Below are 26874 nucleotides of genomic sequence, written 5' to 3' on the forward strand. Positions count from 1 at the left end.
AGCCTCCCGGGTGGCCAATAATAATGACAACCCAAGCCTTTAATGCAGTTTAAAGAGAGAGACGCCGATTAGAAGTAAGGCTTATAAAATGTGGCAGGTGCTTTGAGTTTGTTTCAGCTACTTGGACAGACATAAGAGAGACATGATAGGAAATCCCAGGGAAAAATGAACTTGCCGACGTGTCGGTCTGTCTGTCTCGCAGGTCCCAGGACATTTTCTCCTGACATCACCTCCTCCGGTCACTGCTGGGTTACCGGCCAGGGATATTCCAGGTCTGGACTTCCTGCCATTTTGTTTGGGGCTGGTGGGCAACATAAGGGCATTACACACATTTACCTAACTGGCTGTATTCATCAAGAGCTCTAAATGGCTTAGGTAGCCACTGTGAAAAGAAACTAATTTGCTCCATAAAAGGACATCAGAAATGCATCTGAGGTTATTCAAAACAATGAAGTTTGAATAAGATTCAATAAAATGGTTCTGAAATGTGATGCAGGAAGTGAGTGTGGGGGAGCGAGTATAACTGCTAAAAGAGTATCTGGAAACTTTGCAGCATATTCAGACCTTTGATGTGTCAAATCTTTCCACAGCAATCTTGCTTAAAGTACAAAGCTGATTAAACCAGACATACGAGTGCAGGTTGTAAATTTATTTCATGTCCATTCTGTTAGAAGAAAGGCCTTGTTTTCTTTCTCCTTCACGAACAGCTCATAAAAAAACAGTTACTTAGAAAAATATACATTGATGTTAGAACTGAAAACTTGAGATTCAGTGTTGAATTCAAATATACAATTTGCATATTAAGAACCTACAAAAAAGGTCAGAAAAGGTGGCTTCGATTGAGGCTTGTTTCTTGAAGAAAACAGAGAGAGCAAGCATCCAAAAGAAGGCACTGTCATTTTTCCAAACTCCTCATAAAGCTTATTGAGCCTACATTCAGCAAAAAAGAAAATCAGATTTCCATGTGTGCACAAAAGTTGAAGGTCAAAGGTAAGTCTGTGAGAAGATACTTCTTCCTGTTGTTTACCCCTCCCTGTTTCTCCCCATCCTTGACACCCCCACTCTCTCTGAAAAACAAAAACTCAAGCTTAATACAGGAGAGCCCAGCTACTGCTATAGTAGCCTAATCTAAGGTTAGCTGACTTTGGAAAGGTCATCAGGTTGAAAAGACAGTAGGGGCTGTTTTTTTTTTTTTTTTTTTTTTTTTTTTTTTAAGACTAACCCTCACTTTCCTACTCCTGAGTTAAGCTGAATACCAAATAAAAAAAAAACTAAGGTCACTGCTTTTTGATTCAAACAGTAAGAATGTTCAAGGCAAATGTGTCATTAAGAAGCCAGCCGTTAACAACATACTTAATCCTTTATCATCTACATCACTTTCCTTGTCTTTCCCTTTCAAAGTTGACAAAAACATCCACCACTCTTTTCCTCACAGCCATTCCTAATAATCATCCCTTGGTACATCATCAATGTCCAACAACTTTCTACAAACAGTCTACAGACAGTCTTTTAAAATCTATAAAATGTTCAGTTTCTCTCAATCTGGTCAAGATCCAGCTCTCCCCCCAGCTGGAAAATGTCCCTCTGTGTCCCACAATCACCCTTCCAGAGGGTGCATTTACCGTCCACCATGCCTACAGGAGACTCGGGCCGCGAGTCCACGCTACAAGCCGAATCGCTATCCAGCTCCTCATAGGATGAATCCTCTTCCTCGTCATCTCCTGCCACTTCCTTCCGGGATTCAAGTCCCAGCTCGGACACAGCGGTGAAGTCTGAATCTTGTTGGCTGGAGGGTTCAAAGATGGGAGGGGCCAGGCTTGATGGGCAGCCGTCGGTGGCCGAGAATCCGGGGCAGCTCAAGCTCTGAAAAGTCTTAAGTTTCTGTATAGAGGAGACAAAGAGGAAAAATACATGTTGGTTTGTGCACCTTAGCTCGTGTTCACATTCTGGCTTCAGTCTAATGAGCCTATAAAAGTAGAAGCGTCTGTCAGGGGGGAATTCGAGCTCAGGGTTTTCCAGGATGTCAGTTTGAGATTGGGTTTCAGTTAGCTTCACTTTCATCAACGGCATGTGAACATGTAAACACGAGTACACACACGAGCCATCGAAGAACGTACACAAATTCCAAACCTTCTAGGTTGTTTGAGAAAAACACAAAACACTGGGATGAGTTGCAAACCACACAGGTATCTCGTTTCAAACTGTGCTCTAGGCTTATTTATCACCGTGGACGCCACAGTGAAACACATAAGGCATGACTGGGAACCCAAACCTGTACAAAGGAGGACATTTCTTGTTCAAGCCATTGTTATTCACAGTTGTCACGATGTTTTGTAGTTCTGCACTCTAGGGAGAATCCTGAACAACTGCCTGTGTTTTCACTCTAAAACACTTGACCTCGAGAGATTTAATTCACTGAGAATGTGTCTCCTAGTTTGCTTTCATGCTCTCTGTCCACCCTGAATTCCTCTCTGCAACAAAGAAAGGCAGCCGTGCAGCGCAGTGAAGGGGTTAATGATCTCTGGAGTGCCCCAGCAGCAGATGTTGGAGGCATGGAGGTGAATAGAGATGAGGTTTTCTCTATAGAGCCTCAGCTTACATGACGGACACCTCTAATGTTCCCTAGTGTGTCAGGACATTGCTTTTCCTGTTACAATGAGCTGGGAGTCTCCCACCCTTAAGTCTCACTCTAGCAGGCTCACTTTTTTCCGCTGCCTGATTTAGCACGGTCCAAAGGAAAACTATAACGCAGGATTTTGGCTGTCTGAGTTAAAGGTTCGCTCACTTTTGCTGGATTAACCTTACATGTAAGCTGCTCAAAACACAGGATGCTTCATCTGCAAACGCTTGAGGTGAGGAGTGGGAGGCCTTTGCTGTAGTTACCCCACTGGAGTGGAAAAGGGGATTTCTGAGCCCTCGCTCTCTGTTCAAGGCCCGGTAATACCCCACTACTAATTATCACAGCAGAGGAGGAGGAGAAGAAAGGAAGAGAGAAAGGAGGGGGAGAGGCAGCATCTTCACAATATGCTTTCTATAAAATCTACCGAGGCTGGCTGGGATTTGGGTGGGTGTGGCGGTAGGTTGGGGAGAAGGGTTGGATTTCTGCTGTGTACCCAGCTTTGCCTGTGTGTGTGGTTTTTTTCTCTTTCACTTGAGAATACCCCCAACCAGATGGAAAACATCCAAACCATGTTCACTATTACCACACAGACGTGTATGCTCTCTAACATCATGCCGTCATGTCCCACTTAACCCACTGCCATAACCAGGAGATGGGTAGGTTACTCTCTTAATGTGATCATTTACTGACTAAAAAATAGGGGTACTCCAGTGATTTAGTAAAACACCTCCATAAAAGTTGAGGGACTCATAATAAACATTTTAATTGAATTAACATTCTGACACATTTAGTCATTAATACCAGGTATACTAAAAAAACAAAGTGATCCTTTCAGTTCAGTTATACTTGATTTTGCAACACAGCTAAACTGTTTTAATAAACAAGACAGAAGAAGTCATCAATGTCGACCAACATGGTGACACTAAACTCATGACCGAATCTTGTCTTCCACATTACGTGGAACGCACACATGCACCGGCTTTTGTCTCACACTTCGCATCCAGTACACGCATGTATTATGCAACATTTCCAGGGAATCGGGTCTACATAGTTTGCATCTCTTTTAATCTTCGGTGGGAAAGGTGGAATCTGCTAGTAACAATGGAACAAAGACAGAATGCAAATATATTGAGAGGCTGTCACTGAAAAAAATGTAGGCCATAAATAGTATCAAAAATGGGGTATGATACAATCAAAATCTAGATTACAAGTTTATTCCAATCACAAGATATTTTGGATTACTCTGTAACAGCTAGCCTACTTTTTACACTGTTTTCATAAGTGACATTCTGGTAGAGATTATCCATTATACCAAACCATGATCAACATGACATGATAACATTTCGATCGAAAGGCAGCTGCTTTGGGAGCAGCACAAACACAAGCCAAGAGGCTAGGCAAATACCCTCCTGATAATTAGGACAAACAACAAACAACACCCTGCTAAGTACTATGGCAAACGACCTGCTGTGAACTTGACTAGAAACATACACACAAATAAGCACACATATAAAGAGAGGTGTAACCACACACACACAAAAAAACATGCAGGTACTTTACTAAGTACAGATTCTAAATATGAATGTATTTCTTTGGATTCGCTCCATGCTGAAAATTAGGTCAGACAACATCAAACAACACTGCTCTGAGGAAGACGGGCAAACAGACCTCCAACAGCAAACAACCGTAAAACAAAAGACAGGAGGACTTAACTCATTCCTGACAGCCAGACTACATATTTGCACACCTCCGTATTAATTATCTGTGTTGCTGTCTGTGTATGACTGCCTTTGCTTTGGTCTGTGTATTTGTCTGGTATTCACTGTACCGCAGAGGGAACGCATGACAGATAACGTGCAAATGCCTAGAGGTCAGATGACAAAAGATAAATATGTCAAGTTCAAGCAAAGTTTTTATTTACTTATTTTTATTTTATTGGTTATTTTTGCAGGGACAGCGCACAATTAAAAAATGTATTTTCATTAAATTAATAGCACCAGAGTTAGCTAGCAGCTAATTGACATCTGTTGTCCCTGGGCAGTTAAGACAAAGAACAACCACAGAACAGCAAATACATACAAGCCCATCAGTGTGAGATAATAAATAGAATCAGTAAGATAAATACAATAAATACAAGGCAACCATTGGGGGTGACACTTTTGTGCTGACTTTAGCCAAAGCTTGAGGGTGGTTTCAAACACTGCAAAGCTTCTTGAGTCTCTAATGTTTGTGGGTATGGAATTCCACTTCCCCACCACTTAAACCAGGAAAGCAGATTGACCATTGTCTTTCTGGACTGCGGTACCCAGTCACCCCTAATAGATGCTGTAGTCCTACTGGCACTGCCACTGCTGGGATAGGCCAGGCATCCTCTAAGAGGAGGAGGGGCAAAATTATGAATCACTTTATAAATCAGGGATGCATAAGAGTAAAATAAGAAGGTATCAAAATTGAGGACATTACATTTTTTTCATTTTACAGTGACGATGATCCCTTTTCATCTAGTACTTTCAGGATTTGTTTATAGAGTGAGTACACAGGCTTGAGTGTAGTCATACCTGCCTGTGACCAGGTTGTTATGCAGGAAGACAGATTGGGAAAAATCATAGTGCGTAGAAAAAGCTTTGCAGTGGACAGAGACAACTGATGCCTCATGCTCTTAAAATTGTTCAGATTAAACTCAACATTGCTGATGACCCTACAAACTTGTGTTTTGAAAGACAGGTTTGTGTCAGTTATAATGCCTTGATATTTAACATGTGTGACAGATGTGATGCCTTCACCATTAATTAAAATGTCAGGATTAACTGAATTATTGATAAATACATGCAAACTGTTCTGTTTACATTAAGGGTCAAGCAAGAATTGGCTGGCCAATCCAACACCTTGCTCATTACAGCTGTCAGTTTAGATCTTGGGGTAAAAACAGTGTCATCAGCATACATTTGGATGCTAACATCTGGACATACTTGAGATGAACAAGCAGATATGTGTGACTGCACACTGGCTTTCAGTAATGCTCTACAGAGTACCTTTGGGACAAGTCACAACATGTCATTATACGTGGCGAGCATCGCACCTCAAGGTGCCCACCTAGGTGTTCCTATGAGCCTGCAGGGCTTGACGCTCAACTATGATCACCATGTCTGCCATCCCAGGAATGGAGAGGGATTGAGAGAGGAGGGGACGAGCAGCAGAGGAGCTCGAACTTGGGCCAGCGAGAAGATATTAATAGAGAGGAGTGAGGAGTTTGTCTGCCAGCTTCCCTGCAGAAATAATACCCCCTTTCTTCACCCTGCTATTTCCCTCCTGAACACACACACACACACTCACACTCACACTCACACTCACACTCACGCTCAACACGCCCCCTTTTACCACCTCTACTGCTAACACAGCTGGGCCAAAGATAGTCTGTAATTTTTCTTCAAAATGTACAATGACCCAACTGAAGTTGTCAACTGGGGCTACAAAGACGGCACAGACATAAACCGAAGGAAAGCTGGCCAGGCTGGCCTCACACAGGCCATTTCCTCTGAAGCAAAAGTGTGAGCTGCGTCAACAATCATTCAGTCAGTGACCTAGAATCAAGAGATAACATTCCCCGTCTGACAGCTCACTACACCCACTACGCCGAGGAAAAAACAATGAAGGGCCAAATGGAAGGGCAGCCAGGGATAAAAATGAGGCAGTGGACAGAGGAGTGAGCTGATATATACGGCTGACAGGGAGGATATTCAAGGAATTATGGGGGTGGTCGCACATAAATCCCTACGGTAGTCGAGCTATAGATGATTAGCATGACATGCATCCCCATAATTCACACCCGCCCTCATTGACGTGGTTGAGGAATCTAGAGGCCAAATTACACCATGTTCCACTGACAACTTGTTACATGTTGACCCTCACAATCCTTAACCCCCCAAACCTCAAAACAGACTTTAAAACACACTGGATAGTCCAGTCCTGTACTGAGAAGAGATAAATATCAAATGGTAATTACAATTTGTGGTGACAAATATGCACTGACTACTTTTGTTTTTCGTTATCTGGATTCTGGAGCGTATTACTCATCCACACATACCTATAAAATGGAGGAGGTATGGTGGCAAGTGTGTGTAGGTGTGAGAAGTAGTAATAATCTGTAAATCATACCCTAAGGCAGAACCGCGTGGGATGCCCTTTCAGCCTGAGAGTGACCCACCCTCTTCGAGTGGGAGAAAGTGTGTGCACAGCCAGGGAAAAAGGAGGAAGAGCGTCACTTGTATCACACAGACAGTCAGCTGTCAGTTCACACATCAAGTTTGCCCAGAAACAGCTGAAGAAAAATGAACAAATGCCAGAAATGTGATGTTATTCTGATATTTATGGCCGTAGGTAAAAATCCCGTCCACATATCACACAAAGAACCGAATTCTCATGGAAATCTCATCTGTTCCCAAAACTGATGGTGATTCTTATGTTCTGTCCTCAATAGAACAGATGCAGGTTGTAACCAGCCACGTGTTTGCACATTATCACATCTTTTTCCAGACCGTTTGCCAGCCACTAGCTTTCCCTTGGCTCTCACTGAGACGAACCACCTTCTTAACCAATGACAACTACGTGAATCTTCAATGGGTGCTTCTGGCAGTTTTGAGTTATTTAATTTAGCTTGTTTAGGTTCCTGAGCACAACTAGACGCAGCCTTTGACCTGGACTGGTTATTGACAAATAAACTACCATCAAGTTAAGTCTGAGTAGTGTAGGAAGAGAAAGAGGAGTGAGAGAGTAAATGTGTTCTAAAGGATATTGTATGTGCTGTGTTAATGCTTACTTTCCTCACTCCATGCATGCAAGTGAGGGTCAAAGCAAACAGTAATTTGAAGTGACCCATCTAACCTGCCATACCTGACTCCTTTCAACAGTGCTGAGTACATGCAATCATGCAGGTCGGTTCAGAAACGAAAAAATAAAAGATTGAAAATTGAGGGAGAGAAACAATGGCTCTGCCTGTTAACCACTGAGAACAGATAATACGTCTGCAATCATCTGCAGAGGTCTGCTCCTGCATTCAAGCATGGCTGCAACCAAAGGTAACGTAAAACTGTGTTTGTGTATCTCTGCGCATTTGTGCGATCATCGCGCTCGATTTTCCCCTCTTAGCAGCTGGCATGACTAGAGGAAACACGCTCACTAGTCTCCATTACCAAAGCCTTGTTTATCCAACCCTGGCTAGGTCCTGAGGGTGACTGGCTGGGAACACAAATCTTTGGGAAGAGGAAGGGAGGGTAGAGGGATAAATTGATGGTACGTTCTAATATAAGTACAGGAAAAGGACAATATTTCCGTGACGGGAGGTATGATGAAGGAAGATTTAGCGGCATCAGATTAATGATACAAGTGCAGGAAAGCAGTGGCATACAGGACATGGTCTACAATCCGAGTTCGGAGTCATTACATCGTGTCTGAGTGTCAGGTTGGCTTTGGTATCAGTGGCTGTTGCTGGTGCTATAGCCTCTGTGTAGAATTTCAAGAGTATTCAAATGAATAATGAAGCAGGATGAGATGTCAAGAATCAAATCAAGATCTTTCTGGGATCTGTAAAAACATCGGAGCACTGCCAAGCATCAAAACAGCACATGTCATTAAAATACTTCTCCGGTTCTATTTTGGGTTTGGGTTTGTCCAGGGGTCATTTATACACTGGCTGTTCCGCTGCTTCCTCTGACCTTACAAAAGAACAAACAAACTCTTGTCGTGGGGAAAGCAATTTTGAGTTCTGTACATCCAAATATCCCCCCTATTAATCACCCTCGTCGCTCTAACCGCCTGATAGTAGACAGAGGCCAAAAGAAAATGGATGAAGCAGTACAGGGAATGAAATATGGAAATACAAGGCAGAAGTTGCAAAGAGGAAGCAACCTTTGGATGGGCTGTTTACCCAACAGAGTAAATGAAATGATAAACTGGAGCCGGGCCCGCTAGAGCGTGGCACTAGGCAGCGTGACCGAACATGAGGAATGCTTCTTTAGTGAGCACCGCTCCCTGAGCTGGAAGGAGGGAGGCCTGAGATCACTTAGCCCTGAAGCCCCGGACCGTCGACCCAGAAAACTTAATTCAGCTTGATTTTATCCAGTCCCTGATCAGATTCACTGAGAGAGAGGCCCAGTTATCTTTGAGGATCCCTTGAACTTCTACTTGGTCTTTGAACAAAAAGATATTTGTCTGTGGGGTGAGTGCGTTTGGACCAGGATTTAACTAAATGTAATAGAGGCCATTTAGCAGCATTAAAGCACGATTAGAAATAAACTGATGCTGATTTATGTTTAATCAGTGAACGACAGTGATACTAAACTCTGTGAAATGAGTGAATGAATGAATGTATGTGAGTGAGTGTGTGCTTGTCTGTGCCTGTCAACATGTGTTGAACATTTTCAGCTAACCTGAGTCATCTTTGCCAGGTCCAGGGAGGGCCGCTGCTCCTGGGCATCTTCTGGTCTCCTGCGCTTCATACCAATCTTTTTGTCGTTTAGCACGCAGGGCTGGGACCTGCTCCGAGACAGACACCCTGTGCCCCCAGCTCTCTGCACAGCTCGCCTCCCCAATTCTGGGGTGGAGTCTGGAGAGCTAGCCTCTGACGCCTCCTCCCTCTGGAGCTCTGGCAGGCTGATCTGCTCGTGGGAGAGGGAGAGAGGCCTGAGGAAGTGGTGATGGTGGGAGTGGTGATGATGCGAGGAAGGAGAGGTAGGGGAGACTGGAGAGGCAGTGAATTGAGGGTGGAGAGGCAGTCGCTGGTTGAAGAATGGCAGGTCCAGGGCTCCATCTGAAGGGATGCTGGAGCGGGAGGGCAAACTGAAGCTGGAGCTACGCTGCATCGTGGGAAACGGACCGCTGGAGAAACCCCCTCCTCCTCGAACACTTCCGCCACTGTGGCACCTTCGTTTCTCCACCGTTGTCCATACTCGGGAGCCTTGGGGCCTCCAAGATGAGCGGGACCCACTGAATTCATCAGAGAACGACAGGGAGCGACACTGGCGTTTGCTCGGGGGTGCAGTGGGAGCTTGGCTGGTAGCTGTAGTGGTGTAGTGTGCAGTGGTGGACGTGGTGTGGGAGTGTGGGCTGGTCACACTGCCATCACCGAGGCTGAGATCTCTTATCAGACTGGTGATTGCTGTGGCGTTGCCTGGCTCCTTGGCCCAGTGCCAGCTCCCCGGCTCAGGCATCACATCCCACAGGCTCTCAAGACTGGCACCAGACTGGCAGGGAGCTCTCTGCTGGATGGCACAGCTCTGACCCAGGTCCAGCCACCTATCTGCCTCTGCAATGTTCAAAACACACAAACTCTCACCAACCTTGATAGCAGCCCTTTTTATATGTGCAACAAGTAACAAAGAGCAAAACTTGCATTATGTTAATTACTTCATGATTCTAGCTTAAAATGAAGACAATAATATCTGAAAGCTTAAACCTACTGCTCCAACTTCTCTGTTTTTGTTTTGTTTATTTATTGATCTAATTATTGATTTATTCCATTTATTTTTTTATTTTTTTCCTTTTAAATTTTCTCTAATTTCATGCCTTATTGTTATTTAGCAATTTATATGTGTATTCATTACAAAAGAATTGTTAACAAGGACCCAAAAAAAACAAAAACAAAAAGGAACATTTGATCTTTAACCACACAGACACAAAGGCACAAGCAAACAGAAATAAGCTGAAGGCAAGAGGGGTTGCTGTCAGGACAAACTGTTTGGAAGAAAAAAGAGAGATTATTGTCTGGTAACTACAGTAGGAAAGAAACTGAACATACAGTTAAGGTCATTTAGAGCTGCTAAACACCGCTAAGCACAAAAAGTCATGAGCTTTGGTACATTAAAGAAAATAAAAAAAATAAGTCATTTGTTTTAAGATGAATGACAGGCGTAAGCCTACAGGAAATAACACTGCAGCTGCACAGTTCAAAGCAGTGCTGCTCATGTGTAACTGTACTGGAAGCTGAAAAACAAAACTGACAGAAAAATGTAATTTTCTGAAAGCATAGCATTTTAAATTTTCTCAATGCATTTTAAGAAATCAATGTTTTGCAAATCTGCAGAAGTTGGTTGTTTTTTTTTTTTTAGGAAGAATATGGTTGTGCTCACAATGATATAATATATGGTTTAGTGGCTCAACGAGGTCATCATGTGCTATGTCTGATTATTTTTCACATAAACAACATGCAGCGAAACCTCAGCCTTAAGTTGTGAGGGCACCAGGGCGCCCCATTAGCTCACTGGGTAGAGCAAGTACCATTTATGCTGAGTCCTCACCGCAGCGGCCCGGGTTCGATTCTAGCCCGGGCCCTTTGCTGCATGTCATCCCCTGTCTGTCTGTCTGTCTGTCTGTCTCTCTCTCTCTCTCTCTCTCTCTCCTATTTCCTGTCACTCTACAATAAAGGCAAAAATGGCCAAAAAAGTTGTGATGGCACCATACTCTTAGTATTAGAATCTAGTCTCTGTTCTCTATTGTACTTTCATAGTAATGGCCAAAAAACTAAAATTGTCTATGGTAGAAATCCTACAGTAGATCACCGATGAAATCTGACTGTGTGAGACATGTCAGTTCACCAAATGTTATGGATGTTGTTTTTGAGGCTGCAGACAAACAATCAACATCCACATTCCTGAATATTTAAAACCTGGACCTGCAAGAATTCTGATTCCAAACACATGAAAAACTACATATTACGATAAGAATCAGCCAGCGAAACAGTTGGCAAGTCACTCCCAGTAGTCTAACGGTTAGCAAGATATGCTTCGTAAAGCAGTGTGACTTGCCAGCTGTCTCACACTCCACACAAAAGAGTCACACAGCTGTGGGAGATAATACACCTACAGTGAAGTGCCATAGTGGCTCGAGCTACTAAGCCAAGTGGTTAAGTCGTGAATCTATTGAAGCTTTTGGCAATAAGGGCCCCTTGCTGATCCAAATCCCGTCCTTTTGGATGCTTGTCTCTAATTTTGGCATGCTCTCTCTCAGACTGGTGGACGGAAATCATTGTTTTGGGCGGACAAACAATGTACGGGGGCTACAGTGACGACCTGACAGGAATGTTAGGAAAACAACTTGACAAAGGGAGAAAGGGATGAACTTCAAAAGGCCACCCTTTGAAAGCAAGAGACAAAGTGCTGGTTGAACTAACAAGACATGCTAAACAATGTTAATGTCAACATTAACAGTGGAAACAGTAAGCCACGCTCAACCCTGTGACGTCACTGCATCTCCCCACAAACAGACAAGGAGGATAGTGAGTGATAGCCGGTGTATGTATTAACAGTCGCATGTCTTTTATCACAGGGGGTAATTACTGCAACACTGACAGAGCCAAAGGGAAATTGTTGACATAGGCAACAGCATATTCAATTACAGTTCACTCCCATGAGAGAGTGGTGTGCAACGTTGTGTGGAGGCAGGTGCACCCTGATCATGAGAGGGGGATGAGTGACAGACAGAGAAAGGGAGAAGTGAGAGACAGAGTGCGACGGAGGGGATAAACAATGAGGCGGTTATAGTGGAGGTTGTTGACCTTGATGGTTTAACTTATCAAGGGATTAAAAAGGGTCAATTCTATTATGCTATTACATTATTAGAGAAGGATCCCACTCAACCATAGTTACTGTCCAGATCTTGAGTGCAAGCAGAGGGAAGAAAGATGAGAATTTTTATTGCATGAAAGAGGAAGCAAAGCAGGAAAAACAAACCGAAAGACAAAAACGGAGATAACTCACCCACAGTTCCACAGGAGAAGAGGGTGGTCCCTCTGCTCATGGTGTGGAGGTCACGCTGTGGAGGATAGGCACACAGAGGGACAGACAGTCAGAAAGATACAAAATGAACGAATGAATGAAGGGGAACTAAAGTCCAAAATGTTTGCCCTCAAACCACAATCAAATAAGAGGATTGATAACAATTTAATCTCTACGGGTACCCCTGTAGGTTCAGAACATACTTAACCAGTGGTGCAAAGTAACTAAGTACTTGCGTTTTAGTTGAGTATTTCCATTGTATGCTACTTTATAAATCCACTCCACTGTACTTGAAAGGGAAATATAATATATACTTAAAGCTGCACCAATCTATATCTTTATATAAACAATAGATAAATGACTGAACTGTTGGGGTAGTAAGTTCACTAAAAAAAATCTGTTATTGCAGATTTAAGTTAAAATTTTGAGTTTTTTGTTAAAGAGTATTTTCATATTGTGGTATTGCCACTTTTACTGAACGCTTCCTCCACCACTGGGCTAAGCCTGGCTTAGCAAAAGGTTAAACGCAGAAAGGAACTGCTACCCTATGCTAGCTATGTCAAAAATGAAAAAAACAACTGTTTAAACTCCAAACCTGTCTTTCGATGTGTCATACAAAGCACATTTCATAACTAATGCCATATTATTCATATAAGCTTGTAAGTCGAGACTCAAATAAAAGTCATAACACAGTTGGCTCAAAATTAACTTTACTTTTTAAGATGATACTGAGACGATTTTATGCTGTTGAGAGCCATATTAACAAACTTCACACCACGCCTGTTTATTACTCTATACTTTTTTTATAAAGAACAAATGTCATTTAGGGAGTATAAAACAGTTTTGTCCACACACGCCTGTCTTCTAATCAGACACCTATCCTCTCACGGTTCACTTCTTACAACAGGGTGGTGGCTGTCTGCACAAAGGACAAAAAGGAAAATGCCATGATACATTGCTCTGACTCACTCTTGTTGGGGATATCACCACAACAACAAATGTTTTCTAAGATACAAGGCACACAATCCCAAATAAAGGCTGTTAAGTTGTAGAAGACGATTAAATGAAACAATTAGGTAAGGTAATATTAAGCTTGGTATACAAACAACCAAACTGTCCAAAAGCCTTCATATATTGACTGAGAAAAAGACAAAAGATGTAGGGAAAATAAGAGAAACCCATGTGCAAGGCTTGTTGGCCTACATGCTAAAAATGAACAACTAAATGGCTCCTGGACATACTGACATTAATCTGTGTAAAAGATTCTTCTCTGATACATGCCCACTTGAGAGGTTAAAGGATTGCTTCGATTTTATAGACTAAATCATTACAAAATCTTAGCTTTTATAGGGGCCCCTGCCCATAGATAAAAGCAGGACGAGTGAAAGCTTAAATTTAAAATCGGGAGAAAACAAGTTTGCTTGATTTAAAAAAAAAAGAAGAAAAAATGCCTTCCAAATACTCCCACAACTGTCAAATGTGCATGTTAACATACAATATTTACAACATTGTCAATCGTATCATCCCCACGGGACAAGACTTCTGAGGTGTTAACGTTACTAGCAGTTAGCGAAATACTAATGTGTAAGCTAACTCCTTTGTTAAACCACAATATCTTTTTTAATTTTTTGTTTTACAAATGTTAAATACACAACATACAAAAAAAACAAACTGTAATTTTTAAACTTTGGACTGACTAGTAAGGCTAGCTTCTACTCACTGCTTTAAATCTTTGTGTTAAGCTAGGCTAAACACATCCAATAAAAAGAAATGGCTCAGTCTTGGTTTCACTGTGACATTGACGACAGATGAAGATAAAATTACTCACTCCTTTGTGAGCAGGTTAATAGATTGTGGTCTGGCGTGCTTACTCGCATTGTGCAAGTGAGTATATGTGACTAGAGGTGGCATCTGTGGCATGTGGTTACGCACGGATGTAATACAATCACTGACCTACTCATTTTGCTGACGACTGCATAACATGTGAAACACCGTGCAGATCCTTAACTGCAACAATAGTTAACAACCGGTTGACTTAGTTTCTCTCACCAGCCGTCTCTCGGTGTTCTTGCACCTTACATCATTGACACCCTTCTTCTTTTCCAGTGTTTTCAAGAAAATGATCACCATGGTAACACGCAGCTCCGCTCCAGTCTGTTCTGATGCAGAAGAAAGCCACGGGCAGCCATCTTAGATGAGGGTGGAGGGCAGATAGTGCATCTGGGCAAAACAGACGACCGGTTGGTGACCTCCCATCTGCAGTGCTGCCCTCAAGTGCTGATGATGGTGGCGGTGGAGGAGGAGGAGGTAGGAGGTAGGAGGGTGTCTCCCACACTTCAGCCGATCCCTGTGTTGAAGAAAAATATAAATACTCATTTAAATACTGACATGCTGGTATATATTTGGGACACAGTGTTATCTCATCACACAGATATTTTCCACTTTTTGACAAAAAATAAATAAAATCCAGCTGTTGGGTGTGTCTGGCTGGCAGACAAGATGGCCTTAACACAGCCCAAAACAAATTATAGGCAAATAGCGGCCAGTGGGCCAAATACAGCCCCCTGACTCAATTAAAAATATACATTAACTAATGATTAACTTAATAATTTTACATATTTTTTTTCAGAAATCTACTGAAGATAACAGTCTAATATGAATATGACTTTGTATCATCCAATACTGCCCCTCCGTGAAGAGTACATGGTGCTGGAAGGAAGTCTAATAAGACCAGATACATAATGCACATAAATAATATAATCCACCACATTTTAAGTCCCCCCTCTACACAAAACATATGTTTTGCTTATTGGTACTTCACTTGGATGTTTGAGCTTCAATCATACATTCTGGGATTCTTCCCAGCGGGAGACAGAATTTCTGACTAGGCAATTTAGCCCTTTTGTGGAAAAAACACATCAGACACAAATTATTATTCCAAGCAGGTATTTTTTATGTCTTAGATCATGTCTGGAGGGGATCTTTAAATGAAGCTACTTGAATTCAAACACCATTTTAATTTTACAGCTTTAGCCGATTTGCCCCCCCAAAAAGATTTGTTTCTCACAAACACAAATACAGCAGTACTTTCATTTAATCATAAGTGAAGTAGGCCACTGTTTATCGCGTGTGTATGATCAGTTACATCTCTAGTCTTGTAGTGCAATACAGAACGTATTCATGTATGTGAATCTTATTAGCCCACACTTAAACTAATGGGGGAAAAAATGACATCTGCCCTTGGATTCAATCCTAAAACAAACAATTTTATAAATCAATTACATTTTTTATAGAAAACATATAGGTCTGTGGCCCATGGTTGAATCTAATTCCCGACTCCTGGCTTAAAGCAATGGTTTACAATTAAGGTCCACCCTAAGGATCAGTTTTTACCAACAAAAATGAGATGAATAGCATCATTTCACTGCTGATATAGTGGAGAAAAAGGAGTGCTGACTTATGTTTTTCCATTCAACACCCTGACACTTATAGTAACTAAAGCACTCAGTTCTCCATACAGCTAAACGCCTATAAAGCTACTGTCTTTGTAAACACAACATGCGGTCATATGCTAAATTGTTTCCTTGTCCCTGAGACTAATGGAACATTTAACTCCACATAATCCACAGAACATATGGGAACCTAAACATGCTGTAACAGAAAGCAAAGTTTAGCTAATCCGGGAAAAGACATCACTCACGCCACACGACTACAGATGTGGCTAAAAAACATGAATAGAAAAGGAACATATATGGAGCTGTGGTTGCCGCATTGACTGCATGCACCCGCAGATGGTAAAGCACAGACAGTAGCTGCTGCAGTAAACAAACTCTTAAAATGCTTGGAGGGAGTTATATGCATGGCAGATGGTCCATACACCTTTCTTTTTTTTGACAAACATGCCTCCTCATGTCTGCTCTACTCAGCCTTTCTGACACTACTAAATGCACAGGGAAGATCTAACTAAATGATGGGCAGGTTCAGTTACGCTTTCTTTATCCTTAGTACAGGGAAAAAAAGAAAGTAGGAAGAGCTGCAGTGACCTTTGACTTGAGCTTCTCTCCTTCATTAGCCAACCACCAAACACACTAACAGCATCCAATTAGAGAGTACCAGCATGGTTCAGATCCCACAATCAACTGTTGGCTAATGACAGCTTTCTGCTGTGGAGCAACACACGAGGCTAATGGATCTTCCAGGCCTACTATGTTATTCTGCCCGCGTAACATGTGGTTTCATGTTAAGTTGGGGTTGTTGCACTTATACAACATGCTTTAGAGAGAAGCATGCAAGTGTTCACTGGGTATTAAATGTGTTTTGTGGGACAGTAACTTGTGCAGAGAAGAAAAAAGGGACACATAAAAGAAGAGATGGAAAGGTGGTCCACAAAGGGATTTGATAAAGCAATTTTAAACCAGTCTAGTCGGGTCTTGTTGCTTCACTATGTCATCTCTATCTCTTCTTCCCTCTTCTGCAGCCCCATGACTACATGAAGACTATAAATGTTTCATGTAGGCCTGCCCCAAACCAACTGCTAGCATATGACTCCCATTATCTCCATTTATCCCGGAGAGTCAGTGGAGCACAACTGGGCCTCCGCAGGCAAGAGGGGCTGGTGGAGGTGGTGGGACTCTGAGGAGAAGGGAATGTTCTTCTTGATCAGTTTTGCAGATTACTTTACTGATTAGGACTGACACTGAGTAATGGGCGCGGCAATGTAGCAGGGTTTGTGTGTGTGCGTGTGTGTAAGTGGGAGTTGAGGAGCATGACGGTCATGTGTAAATGTTGTTGCAGTGTGCCGTTTGACCGATGCAGTTAGGAAGTGTGACATGTTCCATCGGGGAAGAAACAGCTCCTCGAACAGTGAGAACGAGAGAGTGTATGTGTGTCTGTACATGCATGTCTGTTTGTGCTAACCTGCACTCGTGTGCGTGTGTATGGAGTGAAGTGACTGGCAAGTAGGGTCATGGGAGAGGGCAGACCGAGTGTGAATTCAAACCTGGAGCCATGCTTACTTAATGAACCGACTCCTCATGATGGGGAAACCAGAGCTTAATGGAGAGAGAACTGTAGGGCACTTGTGTTCAGCCTCTACTGATCAGATCAGATTTTCTTAAAGTGAGTCTTGGCTACATCTCACTGTTTGAAAAACCTCCATTGTTTGACTTGCTGTCTCACTATAGAAAATCTAGGAAGAGATCGGTTTAAGACACCTCTCCTACAAGTTTGATGACTGTTTTCATTGTGTTGTGTTAAATATCGTCTCATAAAGCCAGTCAAAATCTCACAAGCTCATTTTTACATCCTTCTCTGAGAATTGATGCTGGCATCTTAAAGCCGAACCAATCAGCAAACAAGGGGGAGTGGCTTAAATGATGACTTGACTCGCCCCCTCTTGATACTCCCCAGTATCGTACACAATAATTTAAACAAGGTACTGTAGATATGATATTAAGCATGACCCTGCAACTGGATGTGCTAATTAGTTTAATTACAAGATATTAGACATTTTCAGGACAGCTGCCATGTTTTTCCAGTTTGAAAAACAGCCCTCCAGCAAGTTGTGAACAGGAGTAAGACAGGCTCATCTACTTATTATACATCCTACTTGCAAGAACGCCTGTCCCGAACAAATGTCTACTGAGCCTTGCCAGTAGGGAAGGAGCGACATCTGGCTTTGCTATTTTATGTCAAATCTAGTCTCTGTAAGTGTGCAGTTGTCATATTGCATTTAATTAGAACTAAACTAAAGGAACTCTTCATCACTAAATGGAAACTATGATATTGTTTGGGCTTGTAAAACATTTAAAACTAAATTTGACCTCCATTGTGGCTTAAAATCTGACAGCAATTCTAGTCAGATTTGTGTACGCTGGGGTGCAGACAGCAGCTCTTGGCTCACAATAACCAATGACTCAGGAGGGCACTAGAAAGGGCAGCTAAGATAATATGGCTCCTTGCCCAGGCTGTGATTTGTACAGGCAGATGAATAGAAGCCTATTTGGGGCCCCCTAAAGTTCTGTGACGGGGTGTTTGGTGTCCATCACCAATTGGCTTTGGTTACTGCATACTTGTGCGGAGCGCGTCTGGTGTCAAGACTTTGATCGGTGGCTGCAGCCGAAAGACACCAACTCATTTCATACTAATGAAACAATGAGGACCAAACAAACAAACAAACAAAACACATAAGAATTTGACATGGACAAGGTTTTTCACCCATGCAAAAAACCTTGTGCATGTCAAATTCTTATTTTTAAAAAAGGTTAAATGTTAGTTTTAGTGTCAGTTTTCTCTAATCAGACTGGCATTGCTAGAACATATTTGGTGCAAGACGCTGGATGTTGACATCTGTTTTACGGCGTCGATATGTTCATGGGAAACAAAATTAAAGCATCAAAAAGAATAGTTTGGCACACAGGTTTTTTGCAGTCTGGGGTGAATAAAAGTAAGAGCGATTCTTTTGTGAAAGTCTGCAGTGTGAATTGTTAATTCAGGGTGAACACGCAGCCACCCCTCTCTCATATAATGAGGCCGAGGTCGTAAAAATGGTCCTAAGGAGGTCAAGACATACCACTGAATGCTCTGGCCATCTCCCTAGTACCCACTGGCACGGGAACGCTGGCCAAAAACAACACGCCATCACACCACCAGATCTTCAGAAGTGCATAAACAATGAAGATCTCATTCAGTCAAACTTTATGCGTACTTTAATCCGTCATTTTGCGGATTCCCCTGAACGTTTCTCTAACGACAGAGACCATCAACCTCTGCATAAATACAGCCAGCACTTAAAGCCCCTATATAATGAGCAAATTAAAAAGATAATTTGCTTTATTTTTACTTTGGAATAGGAGCGGTTACCTATAACAACAGCTCTGCAATGAAAACAGAGGAATCATAAATCAAATCAAAGAACTTCTTGAGAATTGAGAATTTCTCAATACTCAACCTGAAATTCTAGTTAAAGCTGGCGTTCTTCTCACTGCTTATTGGCATGAAGACACACTAGCGTGTTATACATATGCAAGTACACTTCCCTTTGCAGTATGCGGGTTGTGCTTCCCTTGTGGTCACATGCTGCCGCTGAATTGGGTGTGGAACGCACTGACTTCATTACCAAATACATGAAGAGAGACAACCCCAAATGATAGTCACAAAGCATTGTGACACATTAAATGCCTTGTTGACCACTCCTGCTTTCAAAAAAAGAACACAAGAAGAACACAATAAATTAGTGCAACAAACATCACATTCCACCATAATTTATAGTTACCACTATGTTTACTTATATGTGATAGCTTTACGTTAAGCCTAACTTAACATATCTGCTATTGTTATCTTTATTGAGTGCAGATAAGTAATGTGTAACATGTCTCATCTATTGTTACCTTTATTGAGTGCAGATAAGTAATGTGTAACATGTCTCATCATCTTGTTACACCACCAAGAATAGAAATATCTCAAAAAAAAATTGAGATATTTCTAGGGGCCAGTTTCTCTTACTTACTTCATAAAACAGTTGCTAAGTAGTACACTGTTTCTTGGAATTTAATAGGTAGCCATGGAAACCAAAACACAAAACAGTGACAACTGGTGATGTGAAAAAGGCGGACATCACCCAGCCAGTAAAGAATAATATGTGAACAGCTCATCGTTTCTTTATCAGTGTGTGTGTGTGTTTGTTATAGGAAACTGGACTATTGAACAAGCCCAGTTTACCAAGCTGCAGCACGGTGACTTGCAACCTGCAAACGCAACACAGCTTCTCTGCTTAGGCAACCAGAAATATATTTGGGGTCGAGCCCCGCGTCTCAGACTAAAACTTAGTTAACTGAAATCTTAAGAAGCTTGACAGGCGTAGGATCAGGTGTTTCAGTTTGAGTAAAGGAAGGCATGGGGCCTCTTGCCCCCTGAAGTGACCCTCGCATGCCAAGAGTCTCCATACATCAGGTACCCCACTAATTACACTACCCCCCCCCCACCCCCACCCCATCATCAACCCATGCCTTTCCATCTGTGGTTTCTTCCATTATCCACAAGTGCCTGTTCTGTTCTGTGCACACACTAACCAGAGCCCTAATCCATCAGGGATACATTACATGGGAGCCTCCAGCGCTGCTAGCAATCCCCTGCAATTGCTCAGCTCTATATGGGCAACTACTCCTATGTTGTGTAAGCAAGTGATGTTATACAGATTGTCACTACCAATCAACTAATAAAGTGACATTACTGCTGTTACATAATGCCATTCTCACATTGTGGGGGTGTATTATGGGTGAGTTGAGTTGGGTGTGTGTATTGGTGGGAGAATGTCAGAAAGAAAACTATGAGCAGCATTCCATCGGACCATTCATTCATTCATTCATTCATTCATGAGGGGGCTCAGCTCACCATATGGACCCTCTGACTGCTCAGCATAGTGTGGAGTAGGGGTGTAAAACAGATGCATCGAAAGCATCAACTTAAGACTTGAAAGTCAACTGAGGTGTGTCATTTTGGATGTTTTCACTTAAACACCACCTACAGACCACTGTTTACACAGTCCATTCTACAGGGCATAACATCAATTTTAACTTATCCAATACATGTTTTATAAAGCTGTTATATTCGTGGGAATGACTCAACTTAATCAAATCATATCAAATGAAATTGTAGGCAGAATGTGTGATTTGATCTAATCTTTGATGAGACTCTGAAGAAAATGTAATTGTTGTTGGATTGAATTGTTACACCCCTACTGTACAGTGATAAGGTCCAGCTGTGCAACTAGTAGCGACAGCAGAACCTTTTTTGAAATCAATCTTTTACTTAACTGGAATAAAAGTGAAAATGTGCTCACTAACACACAAACAAAAGATTGGCTTGAACTTCTCTATTGCAATGCTTCTGTTAGATCTCCGTCTGCACCATCTTAAATCTACTTCCTGACATTCTGCAGTGAATCACCTGATCTGCTGCCAGTAAGCTAATTGGTTGCAAATCTTGCTGCTTGCTGGTGTTCAGTCTTTGTGCTATTGTTTGGAATGACCTGCAGGTGTATGTAAAACATGCTGACAGACTCAAACCCAACTACTGAGAACCATTAGAATATAGCGTAGAGGCCTACAGCCAGGAGTTATGACACATGTCGCCATGATAATTGACCTTCTTTGTGCAAGCAGGATTGTCACATTGGCTCTGTTCTCAAGCTAGACTTGCACAAAGAGCCACTTTTGGAGGATGTGACACATTAAGTGTCATGCTTGTATGAGAAATAGCTCTAGGAGTTAACTCTAAAAGTCCTATTCCTTGGAAGGGGTGCTTATGTTTTGTCACAACTGTAGAAAACAGGTTCTAAAAATACATCAAATTAGGCTGTCTGTGCCAAACACTAACAGAGGCTTTCATTTCTCTTTTTTCAAGGGATGCAATTGGGGGATTGTTTCACCACACTGGATCTACAGAAAAGCTATCTCACCACCGCATGATTCAGACAGGAGCTATGCGACGGCTGACATTTTGAGAAGAAACCAATACAAAGCAACAGAGGAAAATAAACATGACAATGCCAACAACTGTCATTCATAACAGGGGTGTTATGACACAAGAAAACTCAAAACATTCGCTCATATGGACTCTTGGTTTATAGTCCAGACAACCAGACAAGTTATACACATGCGTACACACACACACCTTTTGCATGAAACACCTTGATACCATCAGACACTGGGAATGCAAACAAACTGACTAACAAATCTCTGCGAGTGAAGTCCTTTCTTTTTTTTCCGATGGAGATACAACTAAGACCCCGAGGGTATAAAGTCACTCATTTGAGAGTCAAAAAGCCAAGAGACAACTTTTTTTTTTTGTTTTACTTATGATTCTTCACTATCACCACATAGAAACACCACAGTGGGATGTGTTGATGGGAGTATTCCTATTGCATCCCAGAATGCTTTTCATCTCTAAGTAGAGTCTGGTGCCTGTCTTTGGGGGTTGGGGGAGTGCTTCTCTGGTGTATGTGAGAATGCCTCTTTTCTTTTCAGCTGCAGGTCTTTGGCTCTGTGGGCGTCGAGACGCCAGACTTACAAATCTATCATGTTAATGAGGAGGGAATATACAAAATGAGGAATAAAGCATTGAAACTAATATACTGACAAAAAGATATACACAAGGTATTTGTTTTTAACTGAAGCCAGTTGAGTTTCACTGTGTCTGAAGCAGCAGCAGTTATGACTGCAGGTCACAGAGAAGAAAGGGAAGCTTCTGAAATGAATAGAGAGTAGCATGGAGGCACAGACAAGCATGGCTAACAATCCTTTTCTGGTAGCTTTGCATAATGCCTCGGGCCATAGAACAAGCGAAAGAAAGAGAGCCACAGTATTAGTCGAACAGAAAGACAAATAACAGCCAAAAAACAGGCAAAAAAGTAAAGTGAGATTGAAATATACAGAAAATTAAAAAGGAGATCGACTGACAGAGGGTGCAAAGTGGCTGAATGTGTGTCAGCGTGTGGACTGAGGGAGAGTTGTACACACAGACGGAGAATGGACCAGTGGCTTGCTCAGCACACAGGCACACAGCTGCCCACTGACAGAATGGGGCTCTAATAGGGCCTTTCGCCTGCAACACAAAGACGCTGCAAATGTGTGCGTCTTAAGCACACACTGGAGTGCAGAGTGATCCCCTTTAAAAACCCACGGCCTTAATTGCTTCCATAAATTATGTCTATAGTATGTCCAAAACAAGTCTACAGACTGACAATGCCAGAGCTGTTGTCGATAACAACTACACTGCATCCAGTTGTGTTTCACTAAAAATGTTAAAAAAGTGATGACAAGTAACTGTGGTGACAATGTGTTACTTGCTTCTTCCTCTTTAGTCAGATATTGGGCCGGGTATTGAACCTATTTTGAGTTGAGCTAATTTCAGAATGTCGTTCTTGTATGGCTGGTTTGGGTTATGACAGTATTAAGCACTAATGCATAATGCATTTGAAGTTTGGTTCATTTTATTCAATAAAAAAAGGTTTTGTAGAAAAAAAACATGTTTGTATATTTGTCTAAGTAAGGTATCAAAATAAACATACTGTTTTAGTACAGGCCCTGAAACGCAGGTATTTGCACTAGTATAGAACATTTGTCAGAATCAACAGGTAAACAACACATTTGCAGGTTCACATGAAAGAATTTGTTGTTAGATAAAAAATGGTTGTTGACACCAAGCTGTAACATTCCAGCAGTGATTTATTTTGGAAATCAGAGCAAGGTATAATTATCATAATCATCCCACAACTGGAAAGGCAGATCAGAAATACTCACAACAGGTTTCATCTGAGCCTAACCAGTATCTGTGAGGCACCCTTATCAACATCCTCTTTGTAATTAGACACTAGAGCGGACATGTGATTAAATCTTAGCTCAGCTCTCTGCTTCACTTCCAACCTGAACTTCAGATACACCTTGAATTTCTGAGAGCATTTTCTGAGCAGGATTCTTGAGACGACTGCTGAAATTTCCTGTTTAACCAAGCTAGCCAGCCATCCCTGCAAGTCATGGACAACCACCGCTATGGTGGACAGTAAGAAACATTTCCAGGTATTCTCAATTAGGGTACCCTGGTACCAAACCAGTTCTTCGTGGTATTGTGTTTATGGTGTCCACAAAGATCAACCAACTGCCGTGCAATATTAGAGAGGGCAAAACATAAGCACCAACAGTAACTTCCTAACACACACAGAGGAAAGGAAACAACACGACATATAAGCAGTTTAGTGCTTTGCTGCCACTGTGTAATTGCCTTTCATTTTGAACTAAGAAGGTGATAAAGTAGTTTCGAAATGAGTGTGAACCCTGTCCTGTGATTAAGACACGTAGCCACCAATACATCCACACATAAATTATTATTATAATTATAATTAATAATTTATAATTAGAAGACTATCGACTTCATTCACTTGACAATAAACATTTTTAGAGACTTGGATGGGCAGACTCTTCTGTATGTTCTTATTACCATGAGCACGCTCAGTTTCACAAATGTGTATAAAATAAATTTAGCATATGACTCTCTGTCATGTAGTCATAACAACAGACTATAACACAGTGTATATTTGGATTGGACTCCAAGGATGCAGCCTTATGTCTTTGCTCTGAAAACAGAAACGAAATTGAGGAAGAAGAAAGTGGCTCATAGTTTCAAACTCTTTAGAAATTAGTAATTTCAGCTCACTATCCAGTGGGGAAACAAAAACTTAAATGTGTGGTGGAGATTGGTGAGAGATATGCAACCAGGCCTTGTGACTCAAAGCACTCATGCTTCTCTCAATCTCTTCTCACAGGTTGTGGTGAGGAGATCTGTGTCAATATGAGCTGCAGAGCAACCACACTGCCTCTCCACCTCTGGGTGCTGTATTTAACAACAGCCTGTGTTTTATTACCACAGTTGATAGATGGAGGGGAGTTTTCTGGCTCAAAGAGCTTGGTTAATGTGTGCACCCCCACTAAAAGCAGGTTATTAAGCAGCCACTTTCAATGCCAGCAACAGGTTGGTCAGGCATGGAAAGCAAACGCAGCAGATTTTCTCATTCAGATGCTGAGACTCACTTGTAAAACCCTTAACAGCTGATATAGACACGTAAACTGGAGTGATATAATATGACATCCACAGAGTGCTTCTCATGCCACAAGCTGTACTTTCTTGTGCCTAATCCGGTTTAAAAGGTAGAGATTGGTTGAAAATTGAAAATGCCATTATTTAGTAATTCAACAAAAAAAAGAGACATTTCTGTTTTCTGATTTGTGCCTGAAAATAACCAAACAAGGTTGTCATCTAACGTTTCAGTCACGAGAGGAAACCCAGCATGAGCAGACAAAGTAAACTCCACAGCAGTGCAAGAAGAAACGTGACGATGCGTGCGGGAACACAGTTATAATGATCATGTAACTGAACAAATGCCCTACTACCTGGCCAGCAGAGGCTCTTTCGAAGTTAGGTCATCTTCAACAAATGGAAAGTAGAAAAATCACACACAAAAAAAGTTGCAGCCGCCAGTTCAGCGTTGCCAGCGCAGGACTGAGCAGGACTGCGAGCAGCTGAGGGCTCGCTGCTGCTTTCAGCCTTCAGCACTGATTGTAACAATATCCGCGTAGGGACAAACCATGTTGACGGGGGGAGAACCGGCTTCTGGCCGACTAGCAAACTTGTTTATCGATACGGGTACAAGGTTACTGCACACTTAAATCTTGGAGATATATATATTGATTGATAACATCAAAAGTCTTTAATGTGTGATCACACACGGATCAAAGTTTTGTTTACAGCAAACGCAGTCCACCCCTTTCAAGTTGGTATGTTCCACTGTGGTCCTCCTTCTGGCAATACTCATGTGCTACTTTGTGTTACTATGCTTTTCATTGATGTTAAAAACGCAAATATGTGTCGGCATCACAATGCTACAAGGAAAGCTACATTTACACTAATTAGCTAAAAAGTTGTTAACATACCTCTTGGTAGTTCACTTGTTTGTTGTACCCGTAATCAGCCTAAAACAATGGCCCGTAGTAAGTTGACAATCGATAAAAATGAACTTTAAGGTCTTAATGGGCTATATCATACTGAAATGAAGCCATTAGTCAAAAGACAGAGTAAGTGTGAAAAGGTTTGAAATGCCGTGAAAGGGAAATCTTTCCCACTTCCACATTGGCTCTCCTGCTGTGGAAAACTTCACTGCTACGAGGTGGAGTAATTCAATCAATCCACGAAAATCCTATTAGGAGACCTTCAAACGTGTTTCCAGGGAGATGGAGTGAAAAAACATAAATATTTGCTGTATCACACTTGAGAGGTTAAAATGAAAGCATGGCATTCATGCTGGTAGGGCAGCCAGTGGGCTATGGCATCAAGTCTGAAAGCTTATAGGTTAACATTATGAGTGGAATAAAAGTGTAGCTTCAAACATGTGCCAACCCAAAAAAGCCATGGAAGTGCTGACGGTGGTAAATAGACTGTACAGCTTAGTTCAACCCAGCAAGATCCTGTTTTATGTTTTATTTTACTTCATGGTGGATGGTAATAAAATTATTTTCAAAGATGGCAGAAAGAAATGGTTCCAACGTCCCTTTTGATTAAAATGGGACCTTTAAACAAGAAAGTGAGTTTCACTTCCTGAATGAATCTACAGTCCACAGTGGGGCATGTCTCAGACACACAGTCAAGACATATCCACAGTTTCAAAATAACACTGTTAACACACTGTCAGGAGCACCTTACTCTCTGCAGGACTCCATCAGTACTTAATGACTTTGTAAGTTTTAGGCAACTTCTCTAAAAGTAAAGATTTTTCTGACTTTAATTACGGTAGCAGTGAAACATGTGACTTTACTACGACAAACAGGATTGTGGTGTAGTCTGTTTCTTAGCAACAGCACCTGTGGAAGGGAAATGAGTGGGCTACAGTATATTCAAGGAGGTAGGTTCAATACATATTAAGCTCTAATGACACTGTTA

The 26874-nt window shown here is 41.8% G+C and overlaps 1 protein-coding gene across 2 annotated transcripts; it reads right to left on the reverse strand.

Moving 5' to 3' along the window:
• Window positions 1-636: 636 nt before the first annotated feature.
• Window positions 637-25470, reverse strand: LOC139294443 (protein FAM53B-like). Of its 2 annotated transcripts, none has more exons than XM_070916342.1 (5): window positions 25332-25470; window positions 14515-14734; window positions 12370-12424; window positions 9046-9920; window positions 637-1881 (listed from the first exon to the last, which is right to left on the reverse strand). In XM_070916342.1, the coding sequence occupies exons 2-5, from the start codon at window positions 14515-14517 to the stop codon at window positions 1528-1530; spliced, it is 1287 nt and encodes a 428-aa protein (XP_070772443.1). In that variant the 5' UTR covers window positions 14518-14734; window positions 25332-25470; the 3' UTR covers window positions 637-1527. The 2 variants fall into 2 exon arrangements, with proteins under 2 accessions (XP_070772443.1, XP_070772442.1); XM_070916341.1 differs by having other exon boundaries at window positions 14437-14734.
• Window positions 25471-26874: the final 1404 nt, after the last annotated feature.

This window comes from Enoplosus armatus, chromosome 12 (genome assembly GCF_043641665.1).
Source record: "Enoplosus armatus isolate fEnoArm2 chromosome 12, fEnoArm2.hap1, whole genome shotgun sequence".
Classification (NCBI taxonomy): domain Eukaryota; kingdom Metazoa; phylum Chordata; class Actinopteri; order Centrarchiformes; family Enoplosidae; genus Enoplosus; species Enoplosus armatus.